Source organism: Homarus americanus, unplaced genomic scaffold (assembly GCF_018991925.1).
Source record: "Homarus americanus isolate GMGI-L3 unplaced genomic scaffold, GMGI_Hamer_2.0 scaffold40248, whole genome shotgun sequence".
Lineage (NCBI taxonomy): Eukaryota > Metazoa > Arthropoda > Malacostraca > Decapoda > Nephropidae > Homarus > Homarus americanus.
In genome coordinates, this window is record NW_024712526.1 from 7427603 (window position 1) to 7455271 (window position 27669).

The window sequence follows — 27669 nt, forward strand, 5'->3', positions numbered from 1 at the left end:
TACATTGCTGGAATTCTTATAAGATTAAAATTATTATAAACATCATAAAATTTGCATTAGACATACAAATTTTAGATCTAATGTAAGAATTTTGATTATAAAGAGCAAAATTTTTTTATCTTGTGCAAAAGATGACATTTATATTCAAAATATTCCTTGTCTTGCAAGGAATCCAGCAATGTCAATTATATTATCCTAACTTTAGTCTGAGATATTATTTATTACTAAAAATATAAGCCTACTGTTTTCACCCAAACATTTCTCTGGTAGGGAGGGAAGGTGGGGGGGTAGGAAGGGAGGGAGGGAGCAGAGGTGGAGTATTTTGATTGACAGATAGTGTCTGGGTGAAGTATAATTTGTTTATTTCGTGAAGATATTTGTTTTAGCTCATAAAATTCTTACAAATTACCCAGCCAGAATATAATTTACATTGCTGGAATTCTTATAAGATTATGATTACTGTATTTTAAATATAAACATCATGAAATCTGCATTAGACAAACAAATTTTAGATCTAATGTAAGAATTTTTGATTAGAAAGAGCAAAAATTTTATCTTGTGCAAAATATATGATGCTTACATTCAAAATATTCCTTGTCTTGCAAGGAATCCAGCAATGTCAATTATATTATCCTAACTTTAGTCTGAGATATTATTTATTACTAAAAATATAAGCCTACTGTTTTCACCCAAACATTTCTCAGAGAGGGAGGAGCCAGCAAGCGTGGGAAGGGGGGGGGGGGATTCAGTCCATTATTTGAATGGACATTGACCGGCGACTGTATTTCTCTTAAATATTAATTGTGTGTGCATACCATCATAATATCAAGATATTTTTACTACAACGTAGGTATTGTATCGGAAAAAGTGGAGTTTGGGGGTCGGCCCAGTCTCTATTTCAATTAATCCCATATGTTCTGTTATTTCATTTACGCGTTTCTCGTTTCACGCGGGCCTCCACGGGTTCAATTGACCGCGTAAATGCAGACTCCACTGTACTTATTTTTCCCCCAACCTTTTCCTGTTTAATTACAGGGGAGATGAAACGCACGCACCCATGCACACATGCATGTTCCATTCAGTTGCTCTGTCATGGTACTCTTCTTCCACAACATGTCCTAAAACTGGTTCACCTTTGTTGCTTCATATAGGCACCATCACCTATCAGCAGCCACTCTTTAACTAGCAGATAATAATAAACTTAAATTTGTTTCTTTTTACCCATCTATGCACCTACTGTAGTACTGTATGAACTTTCCTTCCACACAGTATATTACAAAAGATTTTTATACAAGTATGATTCTTGTATTTGGACTTTGTAGCACCAGCTGATTATATTAACAGATATGATAACAATATCTCTAACTAGTGATGTTTTGTTTGATTAGAACATATTTTTTTTCTCCACATTTCTTTGTGAAATTATAGTTTACAAATTCAAGCGAAGACCAAGAACAGTAGACTTTGTAGTCAGCCGCTGGATACGGCTTATGATTACAAATATTACATTAAGGCAAATTACCAGGAATGCAATGCTCACTGACACCACTAAAATCCACAAAGTCTCTTCTAGAGGCATATTGTCATACAAAATTTCTAAATTCTTATTTTACATAGAAAACACCTAAATTTTCATATAGAAATTTTAATAAATATGACATTCTAAAAAGTTACCTACTTTAGTCTACTAATTTCTTAAGAATTAAAAAATTAAGTTGGTTTTCCTATTCATCATAAGTCTTCTATCTACAATAATAAATGTTTATACTGTATACAGCAATATTGTTCCATGTTTAAATTTTAGCAATCATGAAATGAATAATAGACAATGAATTTAAACTAACAAATTACAGTACCAGTGGAAAACCATGAAAATAATGTTGGTGCGTACACGGATAAATACTGGACATTGATGGTTATTATATCAGGTTAATATTGCAGAACTATCAAAGACTGTTATAAACAGTTACATCTATCTCTTTATTTTTATAAGTCAGAGTCAGATGGGAGAGAAAGCATAAAATAATATACAGTATACCTGTACAACATAATACATTAATAAATGGAAAAAAATATACTGAATACCTGTACTATGTACTGTATATATATATATATATATAAAATACAGGCCCCTATACACAATAATTGTTCATAAATACAAAATGTTTTCTCAAATTGTTGACAGTGCTACTTCTTAAGCTGCACCAAATTCCTTGAAAATAATATGCATCTTTGCCAATCATTTATCCATAATGATTTATCGTTTAATTTTCCTATCACTCACTTTTCCCTAACTACAAAGTGGACAAAATAAATTGCTTCTGTAACAAAGTTTAGTGGCACGATTCTTGTAACTTTAGATTCTGTTGGTATATGCTCATGCAATCTATTTTCTCACGTGATTTATGAACTGCCCTAACATCATAACAGTTCTGTCCAGTACTTAGTTCTGCTCCTGATGCATAGCTATGCCTAAAACTTTACCTCTTATGACTTCGATATTGTTTGTTAAGTTTTTCCACTCATCTTACATAATTTTAAGGTAATTGTAACCTCTGCTTGATATTCTACATATTTTCATAGTTCTACGATATACAGTATTCATCAGTTACCTGGTACCTTGTGATTCATGAACACATTTAGTTGAAACAATATAATCCTCATTCATTTTACTTGCTGTAACTGAACTTGTATGTGCCAAAGAATCCAATTCTGTAAATTGGCATAATTCCACATGTTAATTTGGCAAGGAACAAAATGAAAGAATTATCATTTGCTTAGACTAAGATAAATTTCACTTGTGCCTGTTTTCCCACTATAGCACAGAGTGACTAGAATCACAAGGAACACACAATTTCCCTTTACTTGTTAGCATTATTTCCTAAAGTGCCTTATCAAATATGTTCTACTCCAGTGTCATCCTTCAGCAACACACTCCCAAAGATATCTGTCAGGTTTACCCATCACTCCATACAAGATAAAAAAAATATTTTATGAATCAGTTTCAGCTGGAAATATGACTGACATGATATGTATCTCTTAGCTACTCTTTTAAAAAATTTTAGTCAGACTATGGCACACATGATCACTGCTGACAGTTGTGACCAGTTTCATTTACACTATCAAATTTTAAAGAACCTTTCTGATCTTACTATTAATTAATTTTATCCTCTTCGCCACTGATTAGCTCGTTAGTCGCTTGGATTGCTAGTCGGTCACGTCACTGTTACACCCTGATGGCAAGTACCAGCTCAAGAATGTATCTGTAACTGTGCCAGTGTTGGTCTAATTAAATGCTAAAATTTTATATTATTCACTGAAGGAAATGAGAAATATTAAATTGATTGGCTCTGGTCACTCACAAGAGCCCTACCATAAGAGATGTGTCCTGTTCCCCACTGAACAGTCTTTATTTTGACCAGATTCTAGTACACATTCTTAAATCCCACACATCAACTTTACTCATTTCTAATTTTCAATTATCAGTTAAATAAAATTTCTAACCCTACTTTTTCACTCAATTAATCTTTGTCTTACTTCTACTCTATCCATCCCAGAAAACCTTTTTTCATGGGTAATCATCAGTTCCATCACTACTTTACATGTTCCTTCTCTCATTTCTACTACAAGAAAACCTGCTTAGGAAACCTTTTTGCGTCCTCATAATTTCTTGGTGCAAGTATAGTACTAACACTTTGCAAATATGATGGCTAAACTATTTACTGTACTGTATTAGTAATCTTAAGCAAATGTTTTTAGCATTGTTATTTGCCATCAAACATGACACTTTAGTTCAGTATTAGCACCTGAATATATCAGGCACACTGATATAACTACCCCATTTTTAATAAAGTAATACAAGGTCAAAGCCTCTAATGGGAACTCCTCAACATACAGTAATCCCGTGTTTTTTTATCACAGTTTTGACCATTCGCATTTTTTTACTCAAAAATTATATATATATAAAATATCCTTTAAAAACAAAAATTTTAATTTCGCGCCATTTTTTATATTCCCCTGTGCCTCCCCTGCCTCCTCCGATGTCTCTGAGTGAAGCTCATCGTCTCTACTTATAAAGGCATGTAGTGTAGTGGTAAAACAATCACATAAAGAAACACTGACAAATAGAACAAAACAGACATTAGGCAACAAATAAAACCAAGTCACATAGAAATACAAACAACAAAACAAACATTAAGCGGACATATTAATTAGGCTACTTAATCCCGAGCAATAATGTTGTTTCTCAAAGCATGAGAGTTTATGTCTGTTTGGCTCAAGATGTGGTGAAGACTGACAATTCATTTGTGTATTTTGTCAGAATTCAAGTCTTCAAGTGGAGGAGTGTGGGTGGAAGAGGACTGGCTGGCTGGCGTGACTGCGTGAGGGCGGGCAGACGCCAGGACAGCAGGGAGAGGCTGGCAATACGGGTGTTGCTGACCTCAGCGAAATATATATTTTTTTATTTACTTGTAAATAAAATTTTAGTTTATATATAACTGTGTTTACGTTTTTTCATAATTATACTACAATACGATTAGTTTCAAATAATGATGTTAGTAAATGCCGGTACAATGCATCATGTCACACTGGGTCGTGAGTGGAGAGCATAGCGTGGTTAAGTGCATGACCTTCCTGAGCTGTTTGGTGGCCACAGGTACAGTGATTCCTAAAAGAGTATTCGCGATTTGGGCTTTTCGCGGGGGTTTCAGGAACGTAATTCCCGCGAAAAACACGGGATTACTGCACTGCTTCATAATAATTTGATAAAAGATGACCATATAGGTTTTCATGAAACTATTGTTCTCAATCTTTAACTTGCATTGTGAAATACTGATAATATTCAGATCAAATCTAATTGTACTGTACTGAAATGCAATGAGTCACCCGAGATATTAACACTCTGGTATGCATCATGTAAACAAGATATATGAAGAGTATTTGTTCTAACATTATAATCAAACACAATATAAAAAATTTATTATTTGTCAACGTTTAGATTAAAATGAAAAGTGAAGAAATCAGTGAAATTGTCTCACACTTTGTAGCATGGAAACCTGGATGCTTATCAGTAACACTGTCCCCATAGTAACTAGATCTGCACCCTTGTTAGTCTTAAATGACACTTCAATACGATGGTAATAGCATTTACAATTTAGAAGTATCATTCATTGTGAGATAAAAGAAATATATTTATTTATACAGTATACATAAAAAGTAATAGAACATTCTACACCTCACTTAGTAGACAAACGTCTAAGAGTGATTTTCCTTATGCTAGGAACACAAACAAGGTGAATAAAGATACATTGTGTTTGTGGGGTAAACTTGTGTCATTGCCCTCACAGCATAAAGTTTAATTTAATGAGCAAAGTAAAGCAAGACCTATCCTATCCTATTGGTGTTGGCCTACCTACAATTCTTAAGAAAAATAAATAAACTATACTGTATATCTATAACTAAAGTACATATTAGTGTTAGGATTTAACAATTATGAGGAGAATAATAAGGAATACAATACTGCCCCCTAGACCAAGTATGCATTTCATGTTACGGTTCTTGTGCTGGTAGTGTTCCGCTTTCTTCAGTTGCTTTGCTCCATCTTCAACTTTAATAGCTGCATGTTCTACATTAAAATCTATTCGATCCAAGATTGTTCCCTGTGAAAAACACACAATAAATAACATACCCAGTGCTGTATATACTGTCAGAAAAAAAAGCCAGTACAGTGTCTCTTATTTATTTTACATTAAAAACTAGGGTGGTGGATCTGGAGTGTGTGATGTCATCTTGATTACTTTTTGCTAAGATGATCATGTAAAATGTGAAATAAAGATGAGAATAGGAAATGGGAGTGGAAGTGAAGTATGGTGACAAAGTGAAAGTTGTCAAATTTACTATAGTATGCAGATAATGCTTGTGATGTTATGCAGATCTTGTGTGGGAGTTAGGCAGCATGATTTAATATATATTCATGGATGATGTGAGAGAATAAGGCCAATGGTTAATGCTAGGAAAAGTGAAGTTATGGCATTTAAAAACCGGAAAGAAAAGCCTGAATGCATTATCAATAGGACTGGAGAAGAGTTGATGGTTAAGAATGAATTGAGGCATTTCCATAGTAATATTCAACAGGAATGAAAATGGAAAAACTGAAGGTAACAATAAAATAATGCAAAAAACATATGGATTTTGAGTTTTCTGTTTACAGTAGTATTATATGTAGAAGGACACTATATGAAGGAGTGGTTGTTCCAAATCTTCTGTATGGATGTGAAATTAGTGTCTCTGAATGGTGTTAGATAAAAAATGGACAGAGTACAAGAGGGTGTTCAGAGAGGAATGGAGATGCAAGAAGAATGTGCAGGACCAATAAGTCCTTGTGGAGAGCAGAATGTATGACAGTAAATAAGGCGGTACAGTACAGAAACATACTGTAGAGCACATGAGAGGTGAGAGATTGGTTGGAAAGATTCATAGATGAAGACTACAGAATAATGAGAAAATTAAGAGAGTCAAACAGCTGAATTAGCAAGATGTAGATGTCCCCTAGATCAGCGCTTCTCAAACTATCTGATGTGGCGGACCGGCATGGTTTTTTTCAATGTGCCACGGACCGGCGAGCGAAGCGAGCCAATCCTGGGGCCTATAGGCCCCCCCCCCCAGGAAAATCTTTTGAGATACCGTATGTCCTATTTCAGGGGCATTTTGAGACTATCTGTACTAAACATGAAGACATGATGTCTTATTCATTCTAAGGCCAATCATCATTGACGTAACAAGTCTTCCCAGTGTGCCAGGGACCAGTACCATATTTGTGCCATACAATTAATTGTTTACGATCAGAGAAAATATTACTTGAACATTCGTAGTAATATTATTTTATACAGGAAAAATATAATGAATATAAAAGTGGGTTGGGATAGGGTCCCAAATGACAAACGCGCAGATACCCGTATGATGCTCTCTGTTCCACTTCTTGATGGTAACTAACCACTGACCTGTGACCTGACATCACAGACTGCTGATCCACACGTGTGGAATAGCAGGGTTGCCAGCTGTGTGACACCCTTCACGGCTGGCACGCATAGTAAAAAATCGGCCATTTCTTTTAATGGGATGCATACATTTATTTTATCCGAAATTAAATAACTACCATACTTAAAATAAAAAGATTTATGTTTTGGGTGGATATGGCGTAACTGGTGGCCGAGAAACGTGGCAATTCTGGCAACACAAGGTGATGCGCCCTATTGATATCCCCAGGTGTGGTTCCCACAGAGTCAAACGCCACATCATCATGAAGGTGTTGTTATACGTATTTCAGTTCGCTGTTTTGCTGTTCATTATATCGCATTCGTTAGTTGCATAGCAATGACTTTTAACATGAGTGAGTAAATGAAAAATATAGCCATAATAAATATAAAAACTACAATGAAAATGTAAAAAAAAAAAAGGCCGAGTCAGATGTCCCGGCAGTGTCACGTGGTGTGGAACATGACTATCGTTTCTTTCTTTTCTGAAAACTCTCCGCGTACCGGCAGACGATGGCTCACGGACCGGCACCGGTCCGCGGACCACACTTTGAGTAGCACTGCCCTAGATGAACTAAACAACTCAGTATGGACAGTTAATATAGAGCATCATAAATCAAAGAAGTGGCTAAGGATTCACAATGTAAAGTTAATTTGCAAGTTGAGGGTGTGTTTCTACTTATTTCAGCCATTACTGTACATCACTGTCTACACTTGTCTTACACTGCTCTCTCCTGCCATTCCCTCTATCTTGAGGTTTAATCTTTTGATCAATCCCACACAAAACTGAGATCAGGAGAGATAATAAACAAGTACTATGCAGTTTTACTTAAAAAGCATCATTTTCTTTTACTAACAAATGACAGAAACTGTAAAATACTGTACAGTACTTGGAAGCTACAAATTATGACAACCTATTCCAATAATACACATAGTAAGTGATAATGTGATTTTACAGGTTTAAACTTCTATAAATTGTTAACATAAGTACTGTACAGTATAATAAAATACCAGTTTTAAGGAATAAAAGTGACTGGAAGGTAAAATTTGACTTTGGCATCCTGTGGTTTCAAAACTGGCCACTACATACAAAACTGTAAACATGATTTTACTGAAATACGGAATTCTTCAATACTTTAGGTTTTGGTAATGTTCTGTTTGATCTACTGACTGTACTGTACTGTCATAGCACTGTACAGTATAAAACACAGAGTAAAATTCTCTCTCACTGACACTGCTGCTTCTTGTCACATAAAACTGTTGCTGGTTTGGTTAGGTTTATATATACCAGTACTTTACGACACTTTTTCAGGAAACATTGTTTTGTCTGGGTATTTCCTGGAAAACCAAATAACTTTGTGCAATGATTTACATTGTGCATATACTAGTACTTTGTATAATTTTTATGCATTATGTATACCGGTACGTACAAATATTTTTTTTTATTAAATAATCATCATATATACACTGCACCATATTTATTAAAGAAGAAATATTTTCCAAGATACCTCATCTTTTTGTGTAAAGTACTGTATTTCACCATAATCCTATAGGTACACTACCCAATACACTATTGTACCAGCTTTCGGGAATATCTTTTATAAAAAATGAATTAAGTCCCAAGCCACTTCATGAAAATTATATTTTACTATACAGGTATTATAAATTAGTTTTCAAACACAACCTAACAATGGATGAATACAGTACTACTGATCATTATGATAATGATACAGTTGTGTATATTTCACTTGTGCTATACAGTATCAGGGGTCCCATCATCCACTATGCAAGACACAGACAACAACACATATTATAACAAACTTGAGTAAATGTTTAAGAGTCAGTACCACCGCTTTCCAGGGTGTTGTGAGTACAGTTTAACATTCAACACAGTAAAGTCAAGAGGATTTGATCTTTCACCTAGTGCTCTTAATATTGTTTGTAAATTTTGAAAAAAATATATGTACAGCATGCCCTTAAAATTGGCGGGGTTTAGGTTCTCAAAATGGCCGCGAATAACATTTGCCGGGGGAAGGGGGGTACATTTTTACTCGTGTGCAAAGAAATGTATATTCCCTTTATGTGTTTGCCTTTAGGACAATTATTTCTTTTACATTTACATATTGTATATACAGTGTGTGTGTGTGTGTGTGTGTGTGTGTGTGTGTAGAGTGTAGACACACACAAACACATACATACTGTATATACAGTACTGTACAATACTCTGTACAATACAGGTAAAAGAAATTACGGTTTCTAGAACAAATGGCTCCCTGTCCCGGCCACAAAAATGCCAGCAACTTTAAAACTACCTTAAGACATTCTTGCGTACATCCAGGCGTGTCATCCGCGAATAATCAAGGTCTGCGAATTAAAAATCCGCGAGTTGTCAGGGCATGCTGTACCGAGTTTGGTTAAGATCCATTTCCTTTGATGGACAGACAGATGGAAGGATAGATAAAAGATATGGATAGACAGATTGATGAAAGAATCAATGGCAAGACAGATGGAAGGAAAGACAGACAGACAAGTTACATGGACAAACAAGGCAAACACTATTGTATATGCCATAGCAAGCACATATTGGAATGACAAAAATGTTAAGTCACATAAATTAGAGAATTTACAGCAAGTCACAAAGCACAAAAACCTTCACGATCTTGAGACCCAAACCTTCACCCCTAGTTTAAACTCCCAATGCCTCAGCCTTGACCACCTCCACATCCTCAAAGGTTACTGAAGGCTCTGCAGGTTACTTCTGAGATATTTTTGGAGAATTCTAGAGTAAGGTTTAGCTAATGGTGAAAAAGCTCTCCACTTTCTTACACCAATGAAAAGTATTTAATGAGAGGGTGAGGACATTCACCTGTTTAAAGCTACTGAGCTAAATTCAGAAACATAACCAGAGGAAGATGAAGTTAATATGGTTGATGGTAACTTCACACCAATAATAGGATTGTGACACCAGATCTTCATACTCCTTAAAAACACGAAGTAAATAAAAGAATAAATCTACTTTAAATAGACATGTTTTTTTTTCAATGAATGTTATTTGCACATACCTGTTCAGACACAAGGTGCGCCACATCCCGGAACAGCTGGTTGAGCTGGACCGTGGACTGTAGGATGTGTTGGACAGCTCGGTCTCTTTCTTGCACCTGTGTTGTGTTGTCAGCTAAAAACATCAGCTGGTCCTGTGTCCACGCTCTGCCAATTATGAAACAGTGTTGTATATAAAATCTGCTCTTTACCAACACATGGATACAGTACACTCATGATAATGCACACAGTACATATTTCCTTCAGTTTAAATTCCTGAACCACTGCAATAAATGGTATTCCAGGAGTAACTAAATAATATTCAGCCTCATCCCTATTGTACTAAAAGATGCATAATATTTCTTCATCTACAAATTTATAATATTGACTTCTTTCTCATTTTCGTAATACTATAGATGGATGAATGGGTACAGAAACCTCAAAGAATTGGACGAATAACCACAATAGTGCAATACAAATGTAGAAAGTGATAGGAAAGTGCTAAATTAACAAGTAGAAATACAATAACCACTTGTGATGTTTGTGAAAACTGTACACATTATGACTAGCCAGGACAGTGGCCAGAGTTGCCTCAAATATCTACATGTAAAACCATGCATTACTGTGGGAAAGGTACTGTAGGCACCATAAAACAGCTGACCGAGCAGGTTTTAACTACTGTACTGGCATAACTACCAGATTGATAGTTAACTTGTATACTAAATCCTTTGTTAATTAAGTGACCCACTCCTTTATGTCACCATATGTCACATTTATCATCACGGTCCATTGTTCATTTTCGGGGTCATTGACTGCTTGCTATGTTCTTCCAGTAAACAGTTAATTATTATTATTATCATCATTCATTTATTATCCCATCAAAGTCGATTTTATCATTTCGTTATGTACAGTACAGTACAGTACGTACTACCAAAACCAAGACATCATTTCGGAGAGACAATATAAACTAATCTTGTTCACATTTCTAATAAATAGTGGCAATTCATAACCCGGTAATCTACTTATTCATACGGAATGTCATTGATATCATCACCCTCACTTTCTAACACTACAACTACAGGACATGTGTCTTTTGTTAGGACAAGTTTAGGCCTTAACCATCTTTTTACTACCAATTCCTAAAGAGGAGATTGAGTATTAAATTACGATTCTAAGACGATCTATGTTATATCATAGTACTGTACACCACTATTGATATCCCTCAAAAGAACTGATTTAAAACACAATACTACCAATAGTTGTTTTAAGAAGGGTTGTGAAAATAAAATGCCACCAGTAGTGCAGAAATAAACCAAATATATGTCCATTCCAACCATGGTTTTGCCAACTGCAGGAAAATTCTAAAACATAATGCCGGTGGCTGGCAAAGGAGTATTGTATGTAGACTGTACATGACTGAATGGAATGGTGTAAATCTAGTTGCCTCCTGCTTACTCTGTAGGGACCACAATTACTAAAACTTACTCACATTGTTTTTTTGAGTTCTAATCGTTTTTACAGAAACATGGTGAGCACAAACTCACATTGACTTGTCAAGTAAGCTCCAACAACTTATGGTGTCCTTAGCATGTCACAAATTGTAATAGTTAATTGATTACTAGTTGCTTGTTAAGTCACTCTGCCACTCACACAGCAACCAATCAAGTACATACCTGTACTACAAAATACAGCAGTTACCAAAAATGGGCACAGCTAAAAAGACAGATCAATTTTCTAAAGGAGGTAACACCAAAAACAACATTCCTTGCCCATACTGTGTTTATGAATCATACTCACTGATTCTGATTAGCACCAGAGCCACCTTCAAATGTTCCATAATCACTGTCATAGTCGCCCCCTCCTTCATGAACAAATGAACTTGTTTTTTTTATGTTGTTCATAGCTGGGGGAAAAAACATTCTTATGACTGGAAATACATACACTGATGGACATTAATAAGATGACTCCTTTTTCATGCAATAACAATTAATAAGTCTGAGATACATATACTGTATACAGAACTGTATTCATTAAATTATTTTTTCTTCCCAAAGAATTTATAAGTTGTCCATTCCAATACAGTACATACCGGTAACATTTTCATTTTAAATTCCTCCTCAAATAATAAAATTAATACAGGAGATGACAATATTCTTATGCAACAGAAAGATTAGTTTGTTTGTTTTTTCCATAAAATCTAAGGATTCTAAAATATAGATTAGCTATGAAATAAGACTTACAATTGGTAAATGCAGAACATGTTGTTATAAATTCATTTTTCACCTCTTGTAAGGCAAACCCTAAGGAGCGAACAACATTCTTGTTGAGTGTTTCTTCTCGTCCTTGTCCTCCTCCACTGTGTTTGATTTGTATCATCAGCATCTGACATCTCTCCAGGGTCTGGTGGTAGAGAAGTTAAGGTCACAAAGGTCATTCAAGTTTATATACAGGTGTTTGTTTATCGTTCTATATAGGTACTAACTTTACCCTAATCCCAACTTAGCAGCAAAAACAGACTCCTCTTTCACTTTTGCCAACCTGTTCCCACTAAAGGCTTAGGATGGCCCAAATCAAGAGCATCACAGATTTTCCCTCCTTTGATCTCTCTACCTGTCTTACCACATGTGTTCTACTATGGTGTTCTCCCAAACCCATGTTTATGTGACTAAGGCTTTGATAAAGAGGGTTAAAATAACTGTTTAATTAGTGCCAACTATCAATGCCATGAGTTAGCCTAGACTGCAACTTGTACATACTGTATGATGGATACAATACACAAGTCTCCAAGAACCAACACAAGTTCTTAAAGTAGACAACACCCTATACTGACCCGTCTGATTTCATTGTTGTGTGCAGTTAACTGTCGCTCCTCTTCAGTGTTGTCATCCAGCGAGGGACGCCTCACCAAATTACTCTGCAAAGCCGCCACTCGTTTTGTCTTCTCTTTAAGTGTGATAATGTTGTACTGAACCTCCTCCACCATCCCCACCCAGTCAGGAAGATGCCCATCACTTATCCCACTAAGGCCATTCTCCAGCTCTTCACTGTTCACTAGAGAATCTTGATCTGAATAAGCCTGTAAGAATAAAACAATATAATGCTTATAAAATATAATACTAAAGCATATTCAAAGTTACATTTAGCATACAGTACTAATACCGTATCTGAAAATATGTCCCGAGTTAGTTTAATTAGATTACGTATGATTACGATAAACTTCCTTTAAATTCCATACCTAACGCTTCCTTCTAGACATTTAGGCAAATCAATATGCATTTACTGTACAGTATACTGTCATTAGTCAATATATCTACCAGTATTGGCTCACCTTATGTTATGTACCTGTATGTTATTTTCGAGATCTACAGCAAATCAATTTCTGTACCACAACCTTCTTATCTAACTGCTATCTATCTATGTATTACCCTACTTTCCTCCTTTATTATCAGGAATAAATGTTATCTACCATTTAGCAGACATTGGCAGGTACTCTACATAGGTGCTAACTTACAGTGAGGAAGAAACGGGATTGTAGAAATAAGGGTAGGAACATATTTTAACATTGAGGCACCAACAGAAAAATTAGATACTGGTACATATTAAGTTTTACTCCACAGTTTTATTTTGTATTAATATAAATATATGGGACCTTCAACAACATTTGCTTTGAAGGATATTATGAAGATCTGGTATATCTATGACCCTGACCAGATAATCCCGGCTACAGTACATGGATAACAATTCAGGAAGTAGAATATTGTACCTATCCTTGGTCAATGAGATAAAATGTTGACTCAGCAATATTTTACCATTCTTCTGCACCTAAACTATACACTTTAGACTTACCTGAAGAATAAATTGTGTCTACAGAAGGAAATGTAACATATATACTTAATTTTTCCATGTTTTTATTCGAGGTTAATATATAGTTAACTTCCTTTAAAAAGAGTCTTAACAAACATACCAAACCTACCTAACCTTACATAAATTAATTGAAAAGCATCCCAAGATTGACAGTTAAGTCTGGTTGGTTCACATTGTTAATAAATGGCGTAACATTACCATTTGATACACCATTAAATTTTATACAGCTCATATAGAACTTAACATATAGCTCTATTTTGTTTTGTATTGCAGTATATAACGAGGTAATTCACTAACAAAAGAGTAAAACAAAATATTAAATAAAAAGGACAATACATGCTTACAAAATAATGACTTCCCACTTCCATAAGATATTAATAGTGAGACAACATCATGACGACTTGAACAACAAACTTATTACAGTGTGGGTGTTGGACACATGATTTTCTGGGAGAAAACCATGAAAATACTATTTTATGGTAAGTTACAATTTGGGCTATTTTCAATGTATGGAAGAAATTGTTTTTTACATTCCTGTACTCTATAAAATAATGGTTTAGGTGCACAGGATTGGTAGAGTATTATCACCAGGTTGGCTGTCGTAATTCAAGGGTTTAAATTTAGTCAATTTTTATGATCTACATTAAAAGTGACTTTCACATTCATACTTTACTTGTTCCACCATTACACTTCCATTAACTAAACTAAAACAAATGTCTTGGTAAAATTCCCTCAGAAAAGTACAGTATTCACATACTCTGTACCTTACTGTTTTACAGTTTAAAAAAATTTTCTTCATCAAAGCTAATAAACAGAAGTAGCATTGATCACTATATCATTACCACAACATATCATACGAGTATTCCATCAGTCATCCATGTGTCAGTGTAATTATTAGTTGAGTGGATCAGTTAAATGCCACGACAATCTGCCACATCTTCCAAGACTATTGTCTACCACGTACGTCAGTCGGCCACTCCCCCAGTGTTAACTCACCTCCACACGTTTGTACATATTCCTCCTCTGTATGGCTTTATCCCTCATGATCATGAAGATGTGGGTGAGGTTCTTGGAGGCCATGGTTAACAATTAAAGTGGGAGGAGGAGGGGCACTGAAGGATGGTGCTGGACACACTCACTGTTTGTTGTGCCACCTCACTCCCGTCCACGACGACAGGTGCCACCACTGTTGCTCCCTCCCCTCCCCCACACTGCTCCCTCGCATTAATAAACACACAATAAATTATTATTCATCTCACACTAATTTGTTTTAATTATTTACATCCGTACAGAGTAAGCTAACAGAGGTAAATTAGTGGCGATAATATTATACACGGCAACTGATAACTACGCCTGTTTAACTGTTTGCTTCCTCTTCCAAAATATTACCTCAAAAAAACCACCCGAATATTACCTATCTTAAACCGAGCTTAACTAAATTCTTATTAAAATGCAGTATAAAACTATGCACAAATTTATCAGAGATAAGTTAGTAGCGACAATTAAAAATATAAACCGCAACTGATTAACAACAGTTCCATTGTAGTGGATTTCTCCCCTACAAACGCTGTTTGTCGCTGAGTAGCCGACCCCACGAATTCACTAGGGTATGCCTTGTGGTCTGGGTCAACCAGCGCCGCCATACATCACGGAGGTCAACTACTAAGCCATGCCTACCCCCGCTATAAAAGACCTGACCTCGTGGTGACCTCTCTCTTCTTCTAGCTACAGCCGCAGCAAGCTACACCACCTCCTCCGCCGCTGCCTGGCGGCCCTCGCTCCTCCTCCACCTGTTTGGCGGCCCTCGCTCCCGCCGGCGAGCATGGCGACCCACAAGCTGTCCTTCTCTGAGCATCCTCACCATCCAGCTCTCTTTACATCACGCTTGTAACCACGCTGCCACTTCCCAGCACCAAGCTGCATTGTACATCCAATACAACATGTATACAGAGAGCACATTGTGAGTTTTCTTTCTCCATCCCATCCCGAGTGTGAACCCAAACATCCCATACCCCACAATACCACTTTGTGTCAAGACCCGACTGAATTACTCAGAATAGGCAAACTGTACTCCAAGCTTTGTTAAACTAAAAGTAAACTCAGTAAAGAACAAGGCAATTGAAGATGGTGTACATACCTCACCCCCAGCTGTGCTATTGCTATTGAAACTCAACTTGATAACACCGTTCACTTGTATTTTTATTCCATGAATCAATGAAGGGTTCTAACAGATGTTGCCAATTTGAATAGTTTTTATTTAACAGTCTCTGAGATAACCCATGATGATTTTAAAATTTGCATATTTTTTGGCCATTGACCTGTCATTAAATCAAGGTAAAGTTTCTTAATTGGTCCCCAAGGAGTCTCCACAGTTAATTCCTAAAGCAGATTTTATTTCTGATAAATACGGTAATAACAAAGAAAAACAATTGAAACATTGAAAAGCAGAAAGAAAATATGGGGGGGGAGGGAAATTATCAGTGTATAGAATAGAAAATTCCATATATTTTCAGGTTCCTTTTCTAGTACAATACAATACAGTACAGTACTTACTGTAAAGCATTATTATCCCTCGACTGTAGTTTTCTTTTTTTCTGATATCCTTGCTGTTTTGTTGGTATAAACTATAATACTGTTAGACATTGGAGAAAATCCTCGTTTTTAACCTGCTCATCATTCACTTACAGTATTTGTTGCTCTTGTGATAGAACACCGAAAAGCCATGTTATCACAAGCTTTTATCCTACATTGGCTCTGCATGAACTACTTCACCATGCACATACACTATAAAGGTTTTAACAGTCATGATCACAAACACATATTGTATCACCAAACCTGAGGCAATCCTTCAGATTTTTGTTCAATTTTAGTATATTTCCTTAATTTCACCTGCTTGTTACTACCTAGTTCTACTTCACCTTTGTATACAGTACTTGTTATTACAGAAATTACGAGAAAAAAAAGTTTAGATTTTGTATGGTCCCCTCCCAAGAGAAAAAAAATATCCTAGCTATGCTTAATATACTCATACATAATGCATATCACCTGGTGCTAGTCATCTTTGTGTGGTTCTATTTTCAGTACAGTATATAATTTTCCTAAGAATTGTTTCTCATTTTTGGGTGGCCCTCTTCAAGCTAAGCCTCCTATTTTTCTGGCTATTCAAAGCATGAATTTGTTAGTGTTGGCATCTTATTTAAAAGCACTGAATCTACTTTATTTCTATCTAGTAAAGAATGAGGAGTGTGTGAATGACCAGAGAACTTGATGTTAAGTGGTTTTGGGGGCATGGATGTGTAGTTGATGGGTGATTTTAGGCTGTGTGAATTGATGAGGTAAACCAGATAGACATCCCAGGCACTATACTGGAAACAAGAGCACCATGGCCAGACACATCTTTTACAGTTGTAAGAACGAATAACAAGTGAATGGCCATCCTGTATCTTAATGAGAATAAAGTACTGTACTTCACTAGGTTCATAAAACTTTTAAATCATTGTTTGCATCCCCTTCAACTCTGCTGAAAGTCTCTTAAGTCTTCTACTTTTAAAAATAAATACAAAGGCTGATGAATACTAACTTTTTACCACACCACAAATGTTTAACTCCCATCATACAAATAAGAAGTGTCTAATGAGCTGAAATTTCACATTACTTCTTTGGGAACTGATAATACAGGACAGTGTGGAAATCACATGCAGGATTGTTCTCAAAATTCAAAGGTTAGGATGCAGATGGTGCCTAAGGAATGCTTCACAAAAAAGACAATTCCTATATAATTCTGGTATGTGAATAAAAATACAAATGCCATACTTTCCCATTAACAAGTATATTTAATAATACAAGTACAGTAAAAAAGTGAGAACAAGAAAATAAATAGTAAACAATTGCTCTTTACTTCAAGAGTTCATGCAACAATATGTTCAGCTAACTTAATAACAAATGTTTGATGGTTATAAAATTAAAAGGAAAGTTGCAGACAAGGAAGCCAAGATTACAGCATGTTAATTTTTGCTGGAAAATGAGAAAATGAACCATTTGCTATCTTCTTAGTAGCTTGGCTTATTTAAAATGAAGAGAAGCTGTTTTATACAATAGCAAATGATGCCTAACTGTATATGACAAATGACACTAGAATGAAGAAGTAGTATAAAACTACCACACAAATGTCAGTCTTCAATGAAAGGAAAAATCAAGGAAATGAAATGCACTAACAACTAAGTGATTCCTTACAAAAACCCAAAATGTCACCAAGTATCATATAAATGCAGACTTACTGCTTTAACAATGCTTGACAATGAATATGCAGCATACAAAGTCCTGCTTTCAAACGTGCACTGTACATACATGATGAGACTAAAAAGCCCCAGTACATTATAAAAAAAACTTATCCTACACTAGTCATAAATTCATACGGTGAAACAATCACGTCAAGATTCATTGCAACTAACACTACTGCCTTTCTCACTTCATACAGGTTCTTCCTGCTACAGCAGAATGTAACCCTTTGAACCTAACACCTTATTATGCCTAGAGTACATATTACCCACATTAGACACAACACCCATAAGTAAATTATCATACAACAGATCTCTAATAAAACAGCATAGGCGAGATATTGATTTGTATGGTGGGTTAATACCGCCCTTCTAATAAGAGGGGCAAGTTATTTAAGGTTCTAATACAGGAAGACATTACCAGGGTATCTCCTTCCTAATATAAATGTATAAGGTTTAGGAACCTACTTTAAGTCACATTTATCAGTAACATACAAGTTTAAGAGAAGCTGGCCAAAAATAATTGTATTAACATAAAACAGGCAATATAGAGCACTACCCTATAGATTACTATTCACATAAAGGCAATGTGACTGCAGCTGTGGCTGTCTTCCTGTACTAGAAGAACTCTCAACAGTCTATCACAACTTTTCTCGCAGACAGGGTTTTAAGTTACCGGTTATACCAAATAGGTACACTACATCTCTTGAGTTTCACTCCACAAAGTACCACTTACAGCAAGAAAAGTGTGAAAGGCAACTGAATGGTTAGAAGGTATATACACACAACTGTTGAGGAATGCCACACAGAATGAGCACCACAAGGTAACTTGCGCTTGTCACTGAAGCTGCCACTTCTGGTTGCCGTGTAAGTCCCTCCTAACTTATATTGTTTGCTGTTCTGTAAGTGACTTGAGTTTGTGTCTTGGCTAACCCAAGACCACTGTACTCATGTACAGCTTTGAATGATATGGATATACTGATTTACACCTTCATACCAAACACATCACTTGGCAATCACTTGTCAAAACTGAAATGAGGTTTATATCCATTTCATCCAGCAACCATTTATTACACTTGTTTCCTGAACACTTGGATTCCTTCCAGAGCTTGAGATACTTCCTATGTACAAAGTTAACACTTCCAGGGAATTACTTTCCTAGACTCCTTTTTTTCATTCTTTGTACCTCCAAAGGCACATAGTCCATATCAAAACAGCAGAGTCTCCTTAAGAAAGATCTGCAAAGTAATAATAAATATATCAGGTTTAAATACATAACTTTCCAGAGAAATTTTTTGGAAGGTGATGTGTAACAAGTGTTGAAAAGTGTCCTATCAATAGTTAAGGCATTAGATGAAACAAAGGTATCTCTTGACAACATTTTATAAGGGAAAAATTTTGCACAAGCTATAAATACAAAATCAGTTAAATTTTATTTTTTCCCACTTAAGCCTCTTCAGCATGGTGCACAATGGTTGGAGGGGTACTCAAGTGCAATTGATAGTGTACAGGTACTCATACTGCAGAGTATACAAGAAGGAAATCCCCCCTCCTCCCCCCTGTCAGTTATCAAACCCATGACCATTTGCTTGTGAAGAGAATGCTTTATCTCATGAGCTATGAAACAAATATATACTGCTTGTAATAAAATATCCAGGAAGATTTTAAAATACCTGTACTACTATAATTATGTAACCATAAAAGCTACTACTGTACTTACAGCTGGGAAGGGCTGCTTGAGAGAGCCTCTGTTGTATCTGATCTGTGGTAAATCGTACAAAGCAGTCATACTGCTCGGCAAGTTTGGATGCCAAAACTTTATCATATTCTTCACGGATATTCACCTCACGTTCGCGCAGTAACTGCTCACAGATCAGATTCACCTGCAATAGTGGATTTACCAGCATATATAATGGAAGCTCCTCGAGATCGAGGATGACCGACCCAAGGGCCTCCTAGGCGTGAATTTGGGCATAGAAGCTGTCGCCAACACAACAACCGCACCCTAAGTTAACGAGCTGCATGACCCAGTGTCAAGGAATAGTCCGAAAAGACTGGACAACTTGCCAAAAGAACTACAGATATTGTGCTGCAGTTACTAAGTATATTTAAAATTATAAGACCCAATATTGCATATCTTTAATTATTTTTCTTACACTCATAAAGTTGTTCACAAACAATGTACAGTAGTACCGTATTTTTCAGCTTGGAAGACGCACCCTGATTTTGGAAATGAAATTCTAGGAAAAAAACCTTTTTATACTTACTAGCCAACACCAGTGAAACCGTTGCTTGATACACAGCCCTTTTGGCACAAGTACACACACCTCTTTGAATATCTTCACTTAGAACTGCTGATCAGTCGTCATTTTCAACAAGCACTCATTTCATACACCTGGTCACCTCCTCGTCTAGCGGGCTGTAGTGTTTACATTCTTTCTCTTGTTTTTGTCGGTATGACAACGACGGGAAATATTTTCCAACAGTAGAAGGTAAGCAAAAGTAAACATGTACTGTATATCAACGTCTAAATAAAACAAAAAATCTTCATTTACAGAATAAATAAATAAAAAAAAGTAAAAAACAACTCGGTAAAAATCAGTTGAAATAAAAATTTTGGTAAGCAAACAATAAAAATAAAAGTAAATTTTTAAATATCATGTCCAGTAAAACAGTCAAAAGCATTTTATTCATCTTCAAATCCTGAGAACTCGCCACTGTTGGATTCATCACCAGGCTCGTACAACAAGTTGTCTTCAGTGCCATCCATAGCATTACTGATACCACATTTTTTTATAGACTTAACGATAACTTTAGTTTTAATATCACACCATGACTTCAGAATCCATTCACACACTTCAGATATACTGTAGATGGACGTTTCATCCTTCCAGTCGGCGTCATATCATGATTCCCGTCATCCATTTATTCCATTGCTCCCTCATGTTATTCTTAAATGGCTTATTAATGCTGACATCTAGCAGCTATAACTGGGAAGTCAGGCCACCAGGAATTACTGCCAGCTGTGTGTTGAGCCCCTTTGCTAGCCTTTTGGTGTTTTCAGTCCTGTGAGCACTGAACTGATCCCATACTAGCAGTTAATTCTTTCGTAGCAGGCCACCAGGATGCTTGGACCACACTTTATCCAACCATACCTTGACACCTTCTTCATCCATCCATCCATCCATCCATTTGGCAGTTTTTCCTTCGGTAATGTTTATCTCCTGAAAATTAACAGAGGCGGTAGTTTGGTCCCGTCAGCACAGCAAGCTAAAACTACCGTGTAGCGAGTCTTTTCGTGTCCAGTGGTTTTAACAATCACCGATTTAATTCCTTTTACATTTACACTTTTATTAGATGGCACATCTGTTTTCTAACATTAATAATAAATTTACGGAAATCTAATATTTTCTCTTCATATTCTGCAGGCATTTTCTGAGCTAACTTTGTTCGTGTTCGCAAACTTAAGCCATTTCGTTTCACGAAGCAAAAACACCAACAAGCAGTTCCTTTGAAGTCATCTGCCCCTGTGTTTGCTGCAAACCTTGCCTCCATAAGATCACCTTCGTCGTCACCGCCAAACCCAAGTTTCTTTGGTCTAATATCTATGTTTTCAAGTTTTCTTCAAAGCAAAGCCATTTGGCTGGTACTGTACGAAGATTATGCTTCTGTTTATTCGCTTTTTTTTAATACTTTCTCCTGCTTCCTCCACTGGCGAATCATCTTCTCAGTAGGTGGTGGAGCGAATTTTGTCTCTTGCCGTTTCCACGTTCTTTGGCATATCGCACTACTTCAAGTTTAAATGCGATATTATATTTATGTCTCCTTGATACAGCTGCCATAGATGAGAGAGATAATTTGCAGGAATGAAAATGGCTTGACACCAGTGAAGGCCTAGTAGTGAATAAACAAAGTTCTAGACATTCAAGTATGAAGAAACAAACATTCCTGCACTTTGAGACCAACCGACAACCTTTAGCAATTCCTCAACAGATGGCACTGCCGCACCACTGCCATTAGTAAACAAACCGCACAGCAGCAAAGGTTGTGTAGCTGCAGCCGTTTAATTTTTACCTACTGAGTAAGTAAATAATCGTATTTTTTGCAGTATATCAACAATATCAGTTAAATCAGTTGTTTTATAGAACTGTATAGAGAATACTTGTAATTGCTAAGTACTGTAATGAGGTAACAGTCTTTGTAAGGGGCTGATTTCAGTTGACCCTAAGAAAATCTCTGCTACAACTCATCAACTAGCGAAGATGCATTGTAATTTTCAAGGTATATTTTTGTAATAAAAGGTGTTTCTTCCAAGCAGAAAAATACAGTATATATACAGCACATCAGTAAATATAGACATTTATTTATTAAAAAAAAAACAACAGCTTTCATAGTAGTACAGTACCTGTCTGAATGTGAAAAGAGGTTTATCCTTCCCAAGAGATGACTGATGATGGTGATGGTGTTGAAGAGAGGAAACTCCTGCAGTGGATGATGGAGCAGGTGATGGTGAAGGCGAGGTAGGGCAGGCAGGGGATGGCGGAGAAGGAGGGGAAGCCGGAGATTCATAACCACCCTCACATTCCATACTACGCTCACCGCACTGTAGGATCTTGCGGCGCTTCAGCCTACGGATCTCCTCCCGAACATTTTGTGCAATTTGTTCTGTAAAGAATATATCTTAAGTGCTCATAATTAGAAATCAATATAAAACCTACAAATCTTAAGTACTCTGGGCTTAATAAATTAGCATTCAAGAGCATTCAGTAGTTTCAAGATGAATGCTTAAGAAAAATAAGTTTAGTTACAGCAATAATAAGTAAACATAACTGCGCACATTTAACAATCGCGCAAGTCAACATTGTTATGTATACTGTAAATACATAAAAAAAAATGGATCAAAACAAGTAAAAATAAAAACTGCTGTATATAAGTTAAGAAGTGCTGTACCTCTCTGCTGTATCATTACCAGAACATTTTGGGAAGTAGTCCAAACATGTAACACACACTTATCTTTATTAACTACCCAATACATATCAAATCTGCTGTTGCATGTCATCAAAAGTAAAAAAAATAAAAAAATAAAAAAAATAAAAAAAAATAAAACATGAATTTGAGCAAAAACCATCCCAAATGTATTTACCTGGGGTAAGAGTAGGTGTAACCTCAGAAAATGGTGACTGTGACTCAGTGTGACGTGCAGTTGCTGCAGCAGCACTCTGGGGTGAAACACACATAGGCACACATCGTCGTCTCTTATGGGGCCGAGGAGTACAACTTCCATGGTGAAGGGGGTCAAATTCCAGTGATCGTTTGAGTGTTACACATGCCATCCTTCAAAGAGACCCTGTGCACAAGATTATATTTAATATTCATCCTAGTATATTCAAAAGGCAAATTATCAAGAAAAATACATGTCATATATGGGATCATTCAAGTTTTACTATTCCAACTTGGGGTTTTGGACAAACCATACCTTTCATTAGGAAGCCCTAGTCAGTAAGAGCACATGCATGGAGCTTCATTATCCAGATTTTTTTTTTAAGCAAGCCAAATAAACAATCCCACGGGTCCTGGTCAAATAACCACTTTTTAAGTTTCTTATGAAACAGCAAGTACAGTATGTTCTATATCTCACGGAAAATGAAAAACAAAGCTTCACTGAATTATGAAATTCAATGTGGACAAATGTAAAGTGCTCAGTATAGGAGATGTAAACAGGGAAACCAGGTACCAGATGAACAACGATGCCATAGAGAAATCCGACTGCGAGAGAGATTTAGGAGTAATGATAAGTAGGAACCTTAAGCCAAGTAAACAATGTGTTTTTGCTCGTAACAAGGCTAATAAAGTACTTGGGTTCATACAAAGGAGTGTTAGTTACAAGACTAGCGAGGTCATCCTAAAACTGTATCTTGCGCTTGTGAGACCACACCTGGATTACGCAGTTCAGTTCTGGTCACTGTATTACAGAATGGATATAGAATCCTTGGAAAGAATTCAGAGGAGAATGACAAGACTAATCCCAGGCATTAGGAACCTTGAGTATAGACAGGTTAAAGCATCTTAATTTGCACTCCCTCGAGAGACGTAGAGTGAGGGGCGACCTGATAGAGGTGTATAAATGGAAGTCAGGGCTAAACAAAGGGGACATTACAAAGGTATTCAAACTATCCAACCAGGAGCGAACTCATAACAATGGTTTTAAATTAGACAAATTTAGATTTAGGCGCGAAATAGGTAAACACTGGTTTGGAAACAGAGTAGTGGATGAATGGAACAAGTTACCAAATACTGTCATTAACTCGAATACGCTGAATAGCTTCAAAGGTTGGATGCTTATATGAGCTATAGGGGTTGGGTGTAAACGGGACTGCCCAGTATGAGCCAATAGGCCCGCTGCAGTTTCCTCCATTCTTATGTAAGGTAGTGTACTAGTTAAGACCACCAAATTTTTGCAATATTTAGTGGTTCATTCCTGCCAAAAATCATACTTAGTTTAGTGATGGTTTGTTCTTGTTTGCCAGTGTCTGCTAAGCATGCAGAGGCTTTAGCCTATCTGCTCCTCCATCGGTATATTAACACACGTGCAGTAACGAGAATATAAAGTCGTATCTTGAAATTAACTTTCATCAAAATCTTCGTGAACTCTCGAGCTGATCTAAGTGAGTCGAAGTAAGAATATGAACTTGTTGAACCTAATTGAAGCCTCATTCAGTATTTGACTCATATAGACAAGTTTATTTTGATTCAGCTTGTATAGACATTGTACATTTACCTCCAATTGTAACGGGTACAGAGGCTGGCGTGTTTTGTGAATGTGGCACCACTGTTTTGTTTACGACGTAGAAAAACATCACTGGCTCCTATCTGTTGTATGGTGGTGCCACGTCTCACAAAAAATGCCAGGTACTGTACACGTTATAATTGGAGGTAAATGTACCAAGACAGAGCAGGTATACAAACAACGTACCTAAACCATTCGGGTACACAATGGCATACAGTTTGTCGTTACAACCAAGCACAACAAACAATCTGTGGGTGAGAGTTTTTGTTCGTTTGCTGAATTATCAAGATGAATTAAATTATACGAATATCAATTATACAAAATAAAAGGAGAATTTAGGCATACATTCCACTTTTGAAGGCCAGTTAATAAATACATGCCTTAAAGACTACATATTAACCAAACAATGCATTCATCATTATACTGTATTTCAACAACGGTAATAAAAAAAACTATCACATGAAACTTTGAATTACATAAATATGAATTATACCCTCAAACCATGGCTACTGATGTTCCTGTTGGTTTAGTTCAAGTGTGTATTTGAAGAGGACAGTATTATGGTGGAAGGAACCTCAGCGGGTGTTGCCCCATGATAAATTTTTAATAACATCCACTACAGCACTTCATACCACCACTGTCTGGCAATCACCAAAGCTCTACAACTTAAAAAGGTAAATAGGAGGCACATAGGATTAAAGTTCGTTACCAAGTCTTTTTCAGTTCCCGTTATCTTAAAAACTCAATGCATAATAAGTTATCGTAACCTAAAAGATCCAGGGCCTTCGATTTTACGCTTTATATTTCACCGAAACGAAAGAGATATTGACCTTAACACTGCCTAAAGTTATCTAACATACAAATACTTCATTCTGGTATACATTTGACTATCGTATTCATACCTGAGCTAGCGGAATATAATTACAGAGAGTAGCCACCAGTGACGAGGATTCAATATGGCCGTTTCCAAACAATGGCAGATACTTGCGCCGGCCCGATGGTTCTCTTCCCTTGTAAAAAATATTAAATAATACCGTACGCGAATATTCACAAGCCTTATAAAACTTATTACATATAATTATTCTTAAAATATATATTCAAAGGTTATAAAAGGTAGTATATTTCAGTAAAAGAGGATGGGCGTAACCAGCCATCTCAAAGCCAAGTTCGATTTTCAAGAAGTAGTGGTTTTACCATGAAGCTGCCAAGGGGCTCAAGCTTTGATCCACAGTTTTTGTTTTATCCAAAATGTCCACGTATATAGCAACTATCGTACTCCCACGCCTCGAACACCTAACACAGGCAATAACAGAGTGACATTTCAGAGTAATGAAACCTGATTTGGAGATGCTTTATATTACATTAATTCACATTATTCTTCCCCACCATTTTTTTTTACTAACATTTACTTGGGTTGATGAAATATATTTTTCGCCGAACTAACTGAGTTTTTATACATTAAGGGTGTGTAAGAGATTTGGTACTAGGTAATTAGCACTATTAAACCTATCCTAAGATCTTATTCCAAACTTGCTTTCACATTTTTTTCAGTCATCTCGTATAACATAAGTGGGCTTGTTCACGTGTTTTCACTAGTTATTTATGGCATCTCTGCTGCCCCTGTTCTAAAGAGGAATCATATAATTTCATATATATTTACCGTAGTTCAAGATTATTCATGAGTTGATAATTATGTAATATACGAAAACAAACTGTAATTTACTAAGTATTTGTACTCTTTACCTTCAGTGATACAATTCGTAGTTCAAAGTTCAAATGGCTGACAGTGATGATGTGAAGAATCGAGTTATTTAGATAGAAACAATATATAGTTATTTTCCACATGATCTGCATCTAACTCTTTTATTATAAAGACTGTTGTATTGTAATCCGAGAAAATCTAATCTGTATCACAGACTGTCGATATACTAAAGTTCTACTTTATAACAAATTTCAAGTTAACCGGGGATGGCTATATTTCTATTCAGTAAATACTAGTTTAAGAGATCAACTGTAATATTATTTCGTATTTCTGAAGTCAGTATTAAAGGTCACAGTGCGTATTTTAGGAGCTATATGATGCCCGAGTTTGACACACATCTTGTAAAACAATGTCACCATCATTACTACTCACAATGATTAGTCCTATAATACATAAATACAAGTACAGATTTACGCATGAAATACAGACACAGTATCATATAATACTGTGGTACAATAACCTAGATATGATAGATAAAAACGTATTTGAAAAGCATTTTATCTTGTCACGTGTACAGAGTAACGATGAGGCCGTAATCTAGCTTTGAATAAACATACTTATATAAAATAACAAATTTGTCATAACTGCATAATATACTTTGATTAATTAAACATCACCAACTAGCATCATAATAAACTCGGAAAAAAATAAAATAAATACATATATATATATATATATATATATATATATATATATATATATATATATATATATATATATATATATATATATATATATATATATTAACGCATTTAAATGTTATAGAAAGTGTTGGCAGGGAGGTGTAGAGCATATTGTGTTGTCAGGAAGTTGCAGGAATAAACTTAAGTGTTGTCAGGAAGGAATGGGGGGGGAGTGTATATTTAGTGCCAGGAAGGTGGGTGAGTAAACTTAGTGTTGTCAGAA

The 27669-nt window shown here is 36.0% G+C and overlaps 2 protein-coding genes across 3 annotated transcripts; both read right to left on the reverse strand.

The window, feature by feature from the left end:
- Positions 1-874: 874 nt before the first annotated feature.
- LOC121861798 (syntaxin-16-like) lies at positions 875-15111 on the reverse strand. The gene is made up of 6 exons (XM_042359725.1): positions 14934-15111; positions 12904-13149; positions 12314-12473; positions 11871-11976; positions 10097-10241; positions 875-5660 (listed from the first exon to the last, which is right to left on the reverse strand). The coding sequence occupies exons 1-6, from the start codon at positions 15015-15017 to the stop codon at positions 5478-5480; spliced, it is 924 nt and encodes a 307-aa protein (XP_042215659.1). The 5' UTR covers positions 15018-15111; the 3' UTR covers positions 875-5477.
- A 2636-nt stretch (positions 15112-17747) lies between these two features.
- Positions 17748-25991, reverse strand: LOC121861810 (akirin-2-like). Of its 2 annotated transcripts, none has more exons than XM_042359730.1 (5): positions 25904-25991; positions 23358-23561; positions 22620-22879; positions 19935-20097; positions 17748-19452 (listed from the first exon to the last, which is right to left on the reverse strand). In XM_042359730.1, the coding sequence occupies exons 2-5, from the start codon at positions 23545-23547 to the stop codon at positions 19442-19444; spliced, it is 624 nt and encodes a 207-aa protein (XP_042215664.1). In that variant the 5' UTR covers positions 23548-23561; positions 25904-25991; the 3' UTR covers positions 17748-19441. The 2 variants fall into 2 exon arrangements, with proteins under 2 accessions (XP_042215664.1, XP_042215663.1); XM_042359729.1 differs by lacking the exon at positions 25904-25991 and adding an exon at positions 25188-25211.
- Positions 25992-27669: the final 1678 nt, after the last annotated feature.

Coding starts and splice junctions, on each gene's coding strand:
- LOC121861798 (XM_042359725.1), bottom strand. CDS start 15,017: ATGGCCTCCAAGAACCTCACCCACATCTTCATGATCATGAGGGATAAA. Junction 11,977..12,313: donor ATGTTCTGCATTTACCAATT/GTAAGTCTTATT, acceptor TTTTTCCCCCAG/CTATGAACAACATAAAAAAA. Junction 5,661..10,096: donor CGCACCTTGTGTCTGAACAG/GTATGTGCAAAT, acceptor TGTTTTTCACAG/GGAACAATCTTGGATCGAAT.
- LOC121861810 (XM_042359730.1), bottom strand. CDS start 23,547: ATGGCATGTGTAACACTCAAACGATCACTGGAATTTGACCCCCTTCAC. Junction 22,880..23,357: donor TACACCTACTCTTACCCCAG/GTAAATACATTT, acceptor TATTCTTTACAG/AACAAATTGCACAAAATGTT. Junction 20,098..22,619: donor CTCTTTTCACATTCAGACAG/GTACTGTACTAC, acceptor CCACTATTGCAG/GTGAATCTGATCTGTGAGCA.